This window comes from Eucyclogobius newberryi, unplaced genomic scaffold (assembly GCF_026437365.1).
Source record: "Eucyclogobius newberryi isolate DKJ021-1_F unplaced genomic scaffold, fEucNew1.0.hap1 SCAF_57, whole genome shotgun sequence".
NCBI lineage: Eukaryota > Metazoa > Chordata > Actinopteri > Gobiiformes > Gobiidae > Eucyclogobius > Eucyclogobius newberryi.
This window is the reverse complement of record NW_027316245.1, coordinates 47,471-61,723: the sequence shown is the minus strand read 5'-3', so window position 1 is coordinate 61,723 and position 14,253 is coordinate 47,471. Positions and strand designations below refer to the sequence as shown.

The following is a 14,253-nucleotide window of genomic DNA, read 5'->3' as shown; positions in this document are numbered from 1 at the left end:
GTTCTGTCAGGTCATTGGTCTGTGAGGTCATTGTTCTGTGAGGTCATTGTTCTGTCAGGTCATTGGTCTGTCAGGTCATTGTTCTGTTTGGTCATTGTTCTGTCAGGTCATTATTCTGTGAGGTCATTGTTCTGTGAGGTCATTGTTCTGTAAGGTCATTGTTCTGTCAGGTCATTGTTCTGTGAGGTCATTGTTCTGTGAGGTCATTGTTCTGTGAGGTCATTGTTCTGTGAGGTCATTGTTCTGTCAGGTCATTGTTCTGTGAGGTCATTGTTCTGTCAGGTCATTGTTCTGTGAGGTCATTGTTCTGTAAGGTCATTGTTCTGTAAGGTCATTGTTCTGTTGACTGACCAAGAAATGAGAGCTTTGTCGTGTACTTAGTTTGCCGTTATCGTCTAAAGAATGAAAGTATTCGTAGCTTATTATGCCGTAGAAAAGGATGCGGTCGTGGTGTTTTTTTATAAATCGCGTGCCCCTTTTAAAATGGCCGCTATGGGAAAGTCCCGGCTGTGTGACGTCACCACCAACACATGTATTGGAATTGATCTACGGAGCTCATATTTAACTCACTAATGCGTTTTTATGGACTGGAAATGACTTGGAAATGATTAATACCATGTAACAAATTTACTCTATAGCGCCCCCTACCCATTATGTGAAAATCCCAACATTGTCTGATTTGTTTGAAACTCATTGTGGGTGCTGAGGTCCTGAATTGCCAATGGTGTTACTCGTGCACTTGTAGATGAGCAATAACCCCACGTACTCCGGTGTAATCGTTCTGAGCATTTATTCCACAGGTTGAACAAAACTTACAGGAGAAATCCAAAGCTGGCTATTCTCAAAAAACAAAACGCTACAGTAAGAAAACCATATGTCTCCTCCGTCTCTGTGTCCTCCGTCTCTGTGTCCTCCGTCTCTGTGTCCTCCGTCTCTGTGTCCTCCGTCTCTGTGTCCTCCGTCTCTGTGTCCTTAGTTTGCGTGTGTACCTGGCCACGCCCCCTGAGCGCTGTCCCTCCCTAAAGCGACGGGAACCCAACCACACCAGGGCAGGCTAATTACCACTAATAAAAGTTACAAATATAACAAATGTAATCGAATAATCCAAACAACCAAAAATATTCATTAGTAAAACATTAATTTACACATCTATAACGAAATATCAAGTTTTCCAAATTAACATAAATATTTAACTAAACCTGGCTCCCACACTCATGGTTCATATTCTCCTCGAGACGCCATGAAAAAAGTGCATTGCAGATAGTGTATTTTCACAATTGGCCAGCAGAGGCGCAATGAATACCTTCACTTCCTCTTCCGCTTTTATTTTGATGGGACATTTCCTCTCGTGCCGCATTAGAATTATTATCCTTTTTACTTTATTCTTTAGACTTTATTCTCTCTGCCACAACTCAGGTATTTTTGACCCCCTGAACATCAATGAAGTGTCACGGGTCACCGAGGCTCTCTCGCTTTCTCCCTGCTCAGGTCTGCGTTCAGCACAATCTTGCAATTTGTCAGGACAAACTACTATTTGAAATCGCAAACTACACAATCATCAACGGTGAATTACTGAGCTTCGTTTGGTCTGACGCAAAACGCAGCAGAAAACATGGAGGCGCGGGAAGGCGGTCCGTCTAACCCTATATTATAACGGTTAATTTAGGAGAATAAATCTGTAGCAATGATCCATGTAAAGACAGTTCAGTGTCTATTTGGTGAAAATCTGCATTTAGACAAGAAAATCTTCACTTTGAGTTATGGGTTTAGTCAGCAAAAAAATCTAAAATGGATGAAATATGGTAGTTGGAGGTTTGAAGTTAGTTTATGTCCATGGCCTCTTCTGGTTCCAGAAGCTTCTCCAGGATTTCTTTCAGGTGGTGATTTTGTTCTGAGTCCACTAGTTCCTTCACTTGTCTCAGAAGTTCTTCCCGATTCCTTTTTTTCAGATTGGTGACAAACTTTTTAAAAATCAAGAGCACCGGGTGTGAAAACTCTATGACGCTGTTTATTTGTGGACGGAGCCCATAGGTGAAGCCTCCAGAGTGCAGACCAAAGACCCCGTACTCTGCGTCGAAGGCGGGAGAGCCGGAGGAGCCGTGGTACATGAAGGTGTCGTAGGTCACAGACTGAGACAAGGGGTCGAACGGGGTCATGATTCTACTGATGCCTTGATTTTTGATTGAATGACTGACAGACATGTGGGTGATCCAGTTGGCCTTAAACTGCTCTAGATGCTCATCCACCGCCTCATGCCTCCTCCACTTCTCGATTACACACGTGGGGTCGATCTTCAGCACGTCGCCGCCCGGATGGCCCATGATGCAGGCCTCTCCGCTCTCTGGCATCGGGCTGAAGAGCTTCATGAGCCCCGGAGGAACTTTCACCTGGTCCGGGACCACAACCTGGTCCGGGACCACAACCTGGTCCGGGACCACAACCTGGTCCGGGACCACAAGCTCCAGAACGGCGTAATCCTGCGTCTCGTCAAAGTCGATGAGTTGTCGAACATCAAAGCGAAGAGTGTTCTTCTGATCCGGGCGTTTATAATGAAACAAAGCAGTGACTTCTACGTTGGGTTTCAGGACGTTGTTATGAACCACTCCTCTGAACAGATGTGCGTTTGTGAGAATGTAGTGCTGAAACAGCACAAAAGCAGTTCCCACTGAAACGTCACCGACCACAAGTTTGCAGATGGACTTGCCTAATGACAAGAGCTTTTCCAGTCGTGAAACTTCACTAAACGACTGCTGCGTTTTCCCAAAGTCCACTTTCTTCAGCTTCTCCTGAAAAGATGCTCGACAATATCGCTCCGACATGATTTTCTTTAGATCAGGAAACTGCTTTTTCAGAAGTTCATTAATCTGTTTGAGATCTACATCACTTCCTCCTTTTCTTTTCCAAACTTCACTGAGTAGAATGACCTTGGGCAGGACCACAGCTGAGGTGTGCTGGACGGTCGCTTCCTTGGGTTGAACTGGACCCTGGGCCTGGCTCGTCTGTCCTGTCCTCTGTCCTGTCCTCTGTCCTGTCCTCTGTCCTGTCCTCTGTCCTGTCCTCTGTCCTGTCCTCTGTCCTGTGTCCTGTCCTCTGTCCTGTCCTACTGCTTTTGTGTTCTCTGTCGTTTTTTCATAACAAATCCTGAATGTTTTACTTTCATGTGTGAATATTGGATCATTACTGAAGATGACGTAAGATTCGTCTGTTGAAACATCTCGAAGTGTAAAATGGTCCATCTTTCGAAAGCGTCCGTCTCGTGCTATGGCGTCTCTGATGCTCATGTCTTTGGTTCCATAGACACGCACCTGATCAAACTTCTTCATGGAGGAACTCTTGAAAAGCTCTTTGGTCTTTGCATTGAGTCCTCCTCTTGTCTTGATGAACACAACGTAAAAGCGTTCATTGTAGAACCCTTTATGGTCAGACGCTCCTCTCTCTTCCACCTGTTCTTTGGTGGTTGCTATAGTGATCAGCTCGTCTTGGTCCAGGAGGTTGCAGGGGAAGTGTGTGGCGATGGCGGTGCTCATAGATGCTTCTGTGATCTGGAGAGTCAGGCTCTGCTCGTCACACTGGAGCTTCTGCTTCAGATCCATCTTGGATTTGACGGCCTCCAGCACCGTTTGTGGACGATCACAGTGGATTCTGAACCTCTTTGAAGAATTGGGGAGCTTCAACTTGAATTCATGGGAATGATTTTCCTGCAAAACAAAACAAATGGGTCATTTTGACATTTCAAAACGAGTCTTAAAAGTTGGATGAATAAAGTAGTGGTCAAGAAATGACTGATGGTTAAACTACACTCAACGGCTACTTTTTTAGGTTCACCTGTCCAACTGCTTGTTAACGCAAATTTCTAATCAGCCAATCACATGGCAGCAACTCAATGCATTTAGGCATGTAGACTTGGTCAAGAGGATCTGCTGCAGGTCAAAGCATCAGAACGGTGAAGAAGGTGATTTAAGTGACTTTGAACGTGGCGTGGTTGTTGGTGCCAGACGAGGTCAGAGTATTTCAGAAACGGCTGATTTTCACGCACAAACATCTCTAGGGTTCACAGAGAATGGTCCGAAAAAGAGAAAATATCCAGTAAGCGGCAGTCCTGTGGGCGCAAATGCCTTGTTGATGCCAGAGGTCAGAGGTCAGAGGAGAAGGGTCAGACTGGTTTGAGCTGATAGAAAGGCAACAGTAACTCAAATAATCACTCGTTAAAACCAAGGTTTGCAGAAGAGCATCTCTGAACGCACAACACGTCCAACTGTGAGGCGGACGGGCTACAGCAGCAGAAGACCACACCGGGGGCCACACCGGGGGCCACTCCTGTCAGCTAAGAACAGGAAACTGAGGCTACAATTCGCACACAAAGCACAGGATCACCAATATTGGACAATAGAAGATTAGAAAAGTCTCAATTTCTGCTGCGACATTCGGATGGTCGGGTCAGAATTTGGCGTAAACATGAAAGCAGGCCAGTACGTGCGAGCGAGTACGTGCGAGCGTGTACGTGCGAGCCCGTGCGAGCGAGCATGTGCGTGTACGTGCGTGCGAGCGTGAGCGAGTACGTGCGAGCGAGTACGTGCGTGTACGTGCAAGCGCGTGCGAGCGAGTACGTGCGAGCGAGTACGTGCGTGCGAATAAGTGCGAGCGAGTACGTGCGTGCGAGTGTGAGCGAGTACGTGCGAGTACGTTCGTGCGTGTATGAGCGAGCGTGAGCGAGTACGTTCGTGCGTGTATGAGCGAGCGTGAGCGAGTACGTGCGAGCGAGTACGTGCGTGCGAGTGTGAGCGAGTACGTTCGGGCGAGTACGTGCGGGCGAGTACGTGCGGGCGAGTACGTGCGAGCAAATACGTGCGTGCGTGTACATGCGAGCGAGTACGTGCGTGTACGTGCGTGCACGTGCGAGTACGTGCGAGCGAGTCGTGCGAGCGAGTCGTGCGAGCGAGTCGTGCGAGCGAGTACGTTCGTGCGTTTACGTGCGAGCGTGAGCGAGTACGTTCGTGCGTGTACGAGCGAGCGTGAGTGAGTACGTGCGTGCGAGTGTGAGCAAGTACGTTCGTGCGAGCGAGTACGTTCGTGCGTGTATGAGCGAGCGTGAGCGAGTACGTGCGAGTACGTTCGGGCGAGTACGTGCGGGCGAGTACGTGCGGGCGAAATAATTGAAAAATAAAAGATTTTGACGTTTTTTTTTCAACAAAATGTTGATTTTTTTTTCAGTCGGCTAGTTTCATACCGGAGAGAGGGGCATTATGGGATGTGGCAGCCCCTAGCAGACAGAGAGAGGGGCATTATGGGATGTGGCAGCCCCTAGCAGACAGAGAGAGGGGCATTATGGGATGTGGCAGCCCCTAGCAGACAGAGAGAGGGGCATTATGGGATGTGTGAACCTTCAGATTCGTGAGGTGGAACCGGTGAAGATTAGATTGTCTCATGCTATCTAGTCTATCCTCCAGGTGGTCCAGGTCTTGATCGGGTGGTCCAGGTCTTGATCGGGTGGTCCAGGTCTTGATCGGGTGATGTGTCAAAGAAAAGAAAAAAATACCAGAAAGATAGAATAAAAAAGGTTAAAAGTTTGGATGAAAGGAAAAAGTGGAGGGAAAGTTTGTTTTTCCGAGCAGCAGCCATGTTGAACCACGCCCCTGTTGAACCACGCCCCAGAGTAAATATCACCTTCAGTTGAAAACACAAACTCTAAAAGCACAAACTGTCCAACGTTATAAACGGCCAAAGTTCTTCAGACGAACCTCAGACACGGCGTCTTCCTCTGATTTCACCTGCAGCTTCTGGTTGAACTATAATTATAAAACATAATTAGTATTGATTTGAAGAAACACAGTGAGTGGAGCAGATTACCTCACACGCTCCTGCTGTTGCCATGGTTTCCTACAACAAAAAAATAATAGTATTATTAATGTGTTTGTGAATGGGAGGAGCTTCTGATTTGTTTCAGCCAATCACAGCAACAAGCTGGGCTTCTGCTCGGGCCCCTGAAGCTGGGCTTCTGCTGTTGTGCCGTTAGGCCAGACACTTCAGTGGAAGGATTATTATAATATTACATCAGCTTCACATTAAAACACTCAGTTGTATTTAGTCATTTTTATTGCTCTGTTTTTAATCACCAGATGACACACGCACGCGCACGCACGCACGCACGCACGCACGCACGCACGCACGCACGCACGCACGCACGCACGCACGCACGCACGCACGCACGCACGCACGCACGCACGCACGCACACACACACACACACACACACACACACACACACACACACACACACACACACACACACACACACACACACACACACTTTATCTCACCGGTTAGATTCACTCGGACGTTTTTCCCGGAACAAACTTCACAAACTTCACACGACACGAACCAAAGTCTCAACACAAGTGACACGTGATCGTTCTGACCTCCAATCTGTCCAGCGCGGAGTCCAGTCCAAAGTCAGTTTGAAGTGTTGTTTGTGGTAAAAGTGACAGAATCTGCTCATGAAGCTGCTTCAAACTCGCGCTGAAACTTCTCTCGTTCTAGAACGATCCGGACCTTTTTATAGCAGCCAATGACGTGCTTTTAGGGGCGGTACTAACGATGCAGCATAGAGCTCGTGCCTGACCCCTGGTGGTCAGGAGGGACATGTCCTGTCTCTGTCTCATGTGTTGAACTGATGGTTAAAGACAAGACTTATGGTGCAGGAGGTCACGGGTTCGAATCCTGCGAAGAGAGACTTTAATTTAATATTAAGCTTTTTATATTTATAAATTACAGTTTTACAGGTGAGAAAACACATGGTCCAGACAAATATAATATAACACATGGTCCAGTCAAATATAATATAACACATGGTCCAGTCAAATATAATATAACACATGGTCCAGACAAATATAATATAACACATGGTCCAGACAAATATAATATAACACATGGTCCAGACAAATATAATATAACACATGGTCCAGACAAATATAATATAACACATGGTCCAGACAAATATAATATAACACATGGTCCAGACAAATATAATATAACACATGGTCCAGTCAAATATAATATAACACATGGTCCAGTCAAATATAATATAACACATGGTCCAGTCAAATATAATATAACACATGGTCCAGACAAATATAATATAACACATGGTCCAGACAAATATAATATAACACATGGTCCAGACAAATATAATATAACACATGGTCCAGTCAAATATAATATAACACATGGTCCAGTCAAATATAATATAACACATGGTCCAGTCAAATATAATATAACACATGGTCCAGTCAAATATAATATAACACATGGTCCAGTCAAATATAATATAACACATGGTCCAGAAAAATATAATATAACACATGGTCCAGACAAATATAATATAACACATGGTCCAGACAAATATAATATAACACATGGTCCAGTCAAATATAATATAACACATGGTCCAGTCAAATATAATATAACACATGGTCCAGACAAATATAATATAACACATAAGATAAGATATTCCTTATCTTATCTTATGTATTCGTCCCACATGGGGAAATTTCATTGTTGCAACGCAGGTAGATACAGAGGAAAAGAACAGATCACTTATAGGAAGTTTGAAAAACACTCTCAGTAGAAGATCTTCTATAAACAAAAACTCCCATTTCCCAACAAGGGATGGAGGGGAAAATAATAAAGATAAAAATAAATAAATAAATGAATACCATTGCATTTGATCACGACAGTAATTGCACATGAATATGACGGAATTGCACATGGTTAAGTCAGTATTGCACGTGTTCAGGGCAGTGTTTGTTATAAAGTCTGACAGCAGCAGAAGGACAGACTGTGAAACGTCTCCTTCACACAGCGAGGGTGGATCGGTCACTGAAGCTGCTCTCCAGAGTGGACAGAGTGTCCTGCAGGGGGCAGAGTGTCCTGCAGGGGGCGACACTCATGGTCCAGCATAGATGTGAGTTTAGCCAGGACCCTTCTGTCCCCCACCTCCTGCACCGAGTCCAAAGGACAGCCCAGGACGGAGCTTTGTCCAGCTTCTTCCTCTCCCTCTCTGTGATGCTGCTGCTCCAGCAGACCACACCTACAGGAGCTGATGCACCACAGAGTCAGAGACGGTCTTCAGGAGTGGCCCTGTCAGGATTGGCCCTGTCAGGAGTGGCCCTGTCACTCCAAAAGACCTGAGTCTCCTCGGGAGGTAGAGCCCACTCTGGCTCTTCCTGTACAGTCTGTGTTATGAGTCCAGTCCAGTTTGTGGTTCAGATGAACACCCAGGTCCTTGTATGAGTCACTCTCTCAATGTCCCGTCCCTGGATGTTCTCTGGTGAGGGGGGCGTGGCCTCTGTGGAAGTCCACCACCATCTCCTTGGTCATCTCCGCGTTGATGAGGAGGTGGTTCCACAAAGTCCTGCTCCAGTCCTCTGTCCTCCACATCACAGTCGTCTGTGATGAGTCCGATGATGGCAGAGTGGTCAGAGAACTTCTGCAGGACACAGCTGTCCGTGTCGTGTCTGAGGTCTGCAGTGTAGAGGGTGAAGAGAAAGGGCGCGAGGACAGTGCCCTGGGGCCCCCACACTGCAGGTCCCCCACACTGCAGGTCCCCCACACTGCAGGGCCCCCACACTGCAGGTCCCCCACACTGCAGGTCCCCCACACTGCAGGTCCCCCACACTGCAGGTCCCACACTGCAGGTCCGAGTGTCAGACACACAGTCCCGGGCTCTCACAAACTGGGGTCGGTCTGTGAGGTCGTACAGGATCCACTCTGCAGGTCGTACTCCACACCAGCCGTCTCCAGCTTGTCCCTCAGGAGCTGATGGTGTTAAAGGCGCTGGAGAGATGAAAGAACAGGATCCTCACAGAGCTGCCAGGCTTCTCCAGGTGAGAGAGAGAGCGGTGCAGCAGGAGATGACGGCGTCCTCCACTCCGATGTCAGGCCGATATGCAAACTGCAGCGGGTCCATGGCTGGGCTCACGGTGGAGCGGAGGTGGTCCAGGACCAGCTCCAGTGTCTTCATCAGGACGTGAAGCTGTTGAGGTCTTTGGCGCGATGTGTTTTGGGCACAGGTACCAGACAGGAGGTCTTCCAGACCTGTGGTACCACCCTCAGCTTCAGGCTCATGTTGAAGACATGCTCCATAACTCCACACAGTTCATCTGCGCAGGACTTAAGGAGCCTGGGGCTGATGCCGTCAGGTCCTGCTGCCTTCCTCACTTTAATCCTCTTCAGCTCACTCCTCACCTGTGCTGCTGTGACAGTCAGTAGTTGGCAGGGGGACCGTGTGCTGGGGGGATGGGTGAGTCCAGGCGAAGTGGGGAGCTGATGGTCCGGGGCAGAGAAGCAAAGAGGAACAGATGCAGGGCATTGTCCAGCTGTGGAAGAGGGAGCATGCAGCTGTGCAGGGGGAGGGGCGGGTGACTGATCAAATCTCAAGAAGTGAGCATTTTAATCATTCACCCACTGTAGATCCCCCTCTGTCTGGGCAGGGGGGATTTTTGAATTTTCAGGCTTCTCCACACTCCCTGAATGTTCTTCTGCTGCAGCTGCTCCTTCTATTGTAGCCGGCTTCAGCCTGCTACATGGTCCAGACAAATATAATAATAATAATAATAATACTTTTTATTTATATAGTGCTTTTCAAAGACCCAAAGACGCTTTGACATGTACAAAAAGGGGGGTATTTACAGACAGGGGGGGACAGCACGTACAGTACACAATAATGTACACAGTCCAAAAAAAGAACAGATGAAATAAACAAGACAGAAGAAGTATTAAGAATGGATGTGGGTGAGGGGAGGGGTTTGGATGTGGGTGAGGGGTTTGATGTGGGTGAGGGGAGGGGTTTGGATGTGGGTGAGGGGAGGGGTTTGATGTAGGTGAGGGGAGGGGTTTGATGTGGGTGAGGGGAGGGGTTTGGATGTGGGTGAGGGGAGGGGTTTGATGTGGGTGAGGGGAGGGGTTTGGATGTGGGTGAGGGGAGGGGTTTGATGTGGGTGAGGGGAGGGGTTTGGATGTGGGTGAGGGGAGGGGTTTGATGTGGGTGAGGGGAGGGGTTTGGATGTGGGTGTAGGGTCTCAAACTACAGGTATTCAGTTTATGATTAAGGGAGATTTCTTAGCAGAAACGAGACAAGACGGGGCACCAGGGTTAAACCCAAAGAGCTAAGATACGGTTCTTAATCGCGCTCGTTAAAAGGTCTGAAGGGTGTTTCACGATTCAGGGACTTACACATAGTCTAATCAAACAGACAATAGTCAATAACTCTTTCGTGTAGTTTATTTATCCAAAGGGCAATCAAAAACACCGGAGCAGAAATGCGCACAGGTAAATCACAGGTGACGTTACATCAGATTTAACAGCAAATTTCATGCAGATAATGTTAAACCAGGGTTTTGCCTTTGATAATCAAACGTGTCTATGCTAATCTATATCAAAAAGAGGGAAAGAGAGAAGCTAAAGGAGGAGGAACAGCTGAGCTCTACCCAAATCACGCCACAAAAGGAACCGCACTCTGAACTCGGCTTACGGTTCTGTAGAGACTCGGTCCGACTGGTCCTTGTCCGCGGACGAGGTCCGTAGCGAGGCGTCGCGTGGAGCGGTGTGGCGGCGAAGGTTCGTGGAGCGGTGTGCTGGCCGTGGAGCTGTGTGCTGGCCGTGGAGCGGTGTGCTGGCCGTGGAGCGGTCTGCTGGCCGGGGAGCGGTGTGCTGGCCGGGGAGCGGTGTGCTGGCCGGAGCGAGGAAGGCAGCGGCGGCTGTGAGGTCCTTGGCAACGGAGGCGATATCCGAGAGTTCCTTAGCGGTAGAACGCTTTAGCGGCGTGTTAGCTCCTCACGCGGCCTTTACTCAGATGAGGACGTAGCGCTGATCCACGTAAACGGCGTAGATTACTTCAAAAAGAAAAGAAACGAAGTAGCAAAGAAAGTCTCTGTCCGGTTTAGCGCTTAAGCTTAGTTCCAGGTAGTTCCAGGTAGTTCCAGGTAGTTCCAGGTGGTTTCAGGTGGTTTCAGAGTCCAGGGCTGGCATGGCCTTGTCGACCACGTGACGGACGGATTTTTGTTGAGACAAAGGAAAAGTGAAAGGCTCGTCCGTGGAGACGGCTTCCAAGAGAAAAGACAAAGGGGATGAGAAGAGAAGAAAAAAAAAAAGAGCGTTTCTAGCTTGGAGCGTCCTTTTGATACCTGGCCCGCAGGGCATGCTGGGAGCGAAAGGGGCGGGCGCTACAGCGAAAACTTCCTGGCCGAGAAAATAAACCTCGAGTAACGTAAATAGTAATGGCAAAAACATTGAACCCTGTTTTAACATTTACATGTTAAGCACTTTTGGCAGTTTGTGCACATTATTTCTTGAGGTAGACACATTTTACATCTTCTTTCACCTGTGATGGGCACTCGAGTTAAAGCATTGGGAATATAAAACCTTAAACAGTGGAAAAATACGTAACACAAGGTGAAACATGCGGTGTAGGGAGTTGATTCGGACAAATATTCATGGCATAATCACATAAAACATAGTTTTCATCGGGGCGTCCTCTGTAAGACTGTGGGGAGAAGAAGATCTGTTATCACAAAAAGTCACAGCGGCTCCCTGCGGTGAGGAAGAGAGGGAGAACGAGAAACCCCCAATGTTCAAAGAGAGATTTTCTGTTATCTGGCCGTGGAATGTCCATCTCCATTCCCCTACACGTGTGAGGGGAGGGGTTTGGATGTGGGTGAGGGGAGGGGTTTGGATGTGGGTGAGGGGAGGGGTTTGATGTGGGTGAGGGGAGGGGTTTGGATGTGGGTGAGGGGAGGGGTTTGGATGTGGGTGAGGGGAGGGGTTTGGATGTGGGTGAGGGGAGGGGTTTGATGTGGGTGAGGGGAGGGGTTTGATGTGGGTGAGGGGAGGGGTTTGGATGTGGGTGAGGGGAGGGGTTTGGATGTGGGTGAGGGGAGGGGTTTGGATGTGGGTGAGGGGAGGGGTTTGATGTGGGTGAGGGGAGGGGTTTGATGTGGGTGAGGGGAGGGGTTTGGATGTGGGTGAGGGGAGGGGTTTGGATGTGGGTGAGGGGAGGGGTTTGATGTGGGTGAGGGGAGGGGTTTGGATGTGGGTGAGGGGAGGGGTTTGGATGTGGGTGAGGGGAGGGGTTTGATGTGGGTGAGGGGAGGGGTTTGATGTAGGTGAGGGGAGGGGTTTGATGTGGGTGAGGGGAGGGGTTTGGATGTGGGTGAGGGGAGGGGTTTGGATGTGGGTGAGGGGAGGGGTTTGATGTGGGTGAGGGGAGGGGTTTGATGTAGGTGAGGGGAGGGGTTTGATGTAGGTGAGGGGAGGGGTTTGGATGTGGGTGAGGGGAGGGGTTTGATGTAGGTGAGGGGAGGGGTTTGATATGGGTGAGGGGAGGGGTTTGATGTAGGTGAGGGGAGGGGTTTGGATGTGGGTGAGGGGAGGGGTTTGGATGTGGGTGAGGGGAGGGGTTTGATGTGGGTGAGGGGAGGGGTTTGATGTGGGTGAGGGGAGGGGTTTGGATGTGGGTGAGGGGAGGGGTTTGGATGTGGGTGAGGGGAGGGGTTTGGATGTGGGTGAGGGGAGGGGTTTGGATGTGGGTGAGGGGAGGGGTTTGATGTGGGTGAGGGGAGGGGTTTGGATGTGGGTGAGGGGAGGGGTTTGGATGTGGGTGAGGGGAGGGGTTTGGATGTGGGTGAGGGGAGGGGTTTGGATGTGGGTGAGGGGAGGGGTTTGATGTGGGTGAGGGGAGGGGTTTGATGTGGGTGAGGGGAGGGGTTTGGATGTGGGTGAGGGGAGGGGTTTGGATGTGGGTGAGGGGAGGGGTTTGATGTGGGTGAGGGGAGGGGTTTGGATGTGGGTGAGGGGAGGGGTTTGGATGTGGGTGAGGGGAGGGGTTTGATGTGGGTGAGGGGAGGGGTTTGATGTAGGTGAGGGGAGGGGTTTGATGTGGGTGAGGGGAGGGGTTTGGATGTGGGTGAGGGGAGGGGTTTGGATGTGGGTGAGGGGAGGGGTTTGATGTGGGTGAGGGGAGGGGTTTGATGTAGGTGAGGGGAGGGGTTTGATGTAGGTGAGGGGAGGGGTTTGGATGTGGGTGAGGGGAGGGGTTTGATGTAGGTGAGGGGAGGGGTTTGATATGGGTGAGGGGAGGGGTTTGATGTAGGTGAGGGGAGGGGTTTGGATGTGGGTGAGGGGAGGGGTTTGGATGTGGGTGAGGGGAGGGGTTTGATGTGGGTGAGGGGAGGGGTTTGATGTAGGTGAGGGGAGGGGTTTGATGTGGGTGAGGGGAGGGGTTTGGATGTGGGTGAGGGGAGGGGTTTGGATGTGGGTGAGGGGAGGGGTTTGATGTGGGTGAGGGGAGGGGTTTGATGTAGGTGAGGGGAGGGGTTTGATGTAGGTGAGGGGAGGGGTTTGGATGTGGGTGAGGGGAGGGGTTTGATGTAGGTGAGGGGAGGGGTTTGATGTAGGTGAGGGGAGGGGTTTGGATGTGGGTGAGGGGAGGGGTTTGATGTAGGTGAGGGGAGGGGTTTGGATGTGGGTGAGGGGAGGGGTTTGGATGTGGGTGAGGGGAGGGGTTTGGATGTGGGTGAGGGGAGGGGTTTGGGGAGAGTTGATGGAGATTTTGGAAATGTTTGTCATTGAAGGAGGAAAGAGTTGCAGAGGTCGGGGGAGGAGGGTGGAGTCATGTCCGGGGGCTGGATTAGCTTGTTGACGGTGGAGTACAGGGTGCGGGGGCTCCGGTGAGGGCTGTGGATGAGGGTGGAGAACAGGGTGCGGGGGCTCCGGTGAGGGCTGTGGATGAGGGTGGAGTACAGGGTGCGGGGGCTCCGGTGAGGGCTGTGGATGAGGGTGGAGTACAGGGTGCGGGGGCTCCGGTGAGGGCTGTGGATGAGGGTGGAGAACAGGGTGCGGGGGCTCCGGTGAGGGCTGTGGATGAGGGTGGAGAACAGGGTGCGGGGGCTCCGGTGAGGGCTGTGGATGAGGGTGGAGAACAGGGTGCGGGGGCTCCGGTGAGGGCTGTGGATGAGGGTGGAGAACAGGGTGCGGGGGCTCCGGTGAGGGCTGTGGATGAGGGTGGAGAACAGGGTGCGGGGGCTCCGGTGAGGGCTGTGGATGAGGGTGGAGAACAGGGTGCGGGGGCTCCGGTGAGGGCTGTGGATGAGGGTGGAGAACAGGGTGCGGGGGCTCCGGTGAGAGCTGTGGATGAGGGTGGAGAACAGGGTGCGGGGGGTCCGGTGAGAGCTGTGGATGAGGGTGGAGAACAGGGTGCGGGG

General features: G+C 50.4%; 1 protein-coding gene across 1 annotated transcript; it reads right to left on the bottom strand.

Moving 5' to 3' along the window:
• Positions 1 to 801: 801 nt before the first annotated feature.
• Positions 802 to 3,701, bottom strand: LOC140346053 (serine protease FAM111A-like). The gene is made up of 2 exons (XM_072432309.1): positions 2,442 to 3,701; positions 802 to 2,387 (listed from the first exon to the last, which is right to left on the bottom strand). The coding sequence occupies exons 1-2, from the start codon at positions 3,591 to 3,593 to the stop codon at positions 1,821 to 1,823; spliced, it is 1,719 nt and encodes a 572-aa protein (XP_072288410.1). The 5' UTR covers positions 3,594 to 3,701; the 3' UTR covers positions 802 to 1,820.
• Between the last annotated feature and the right edge of the window lie 10,552 nt (positions 3,702 to 14,253).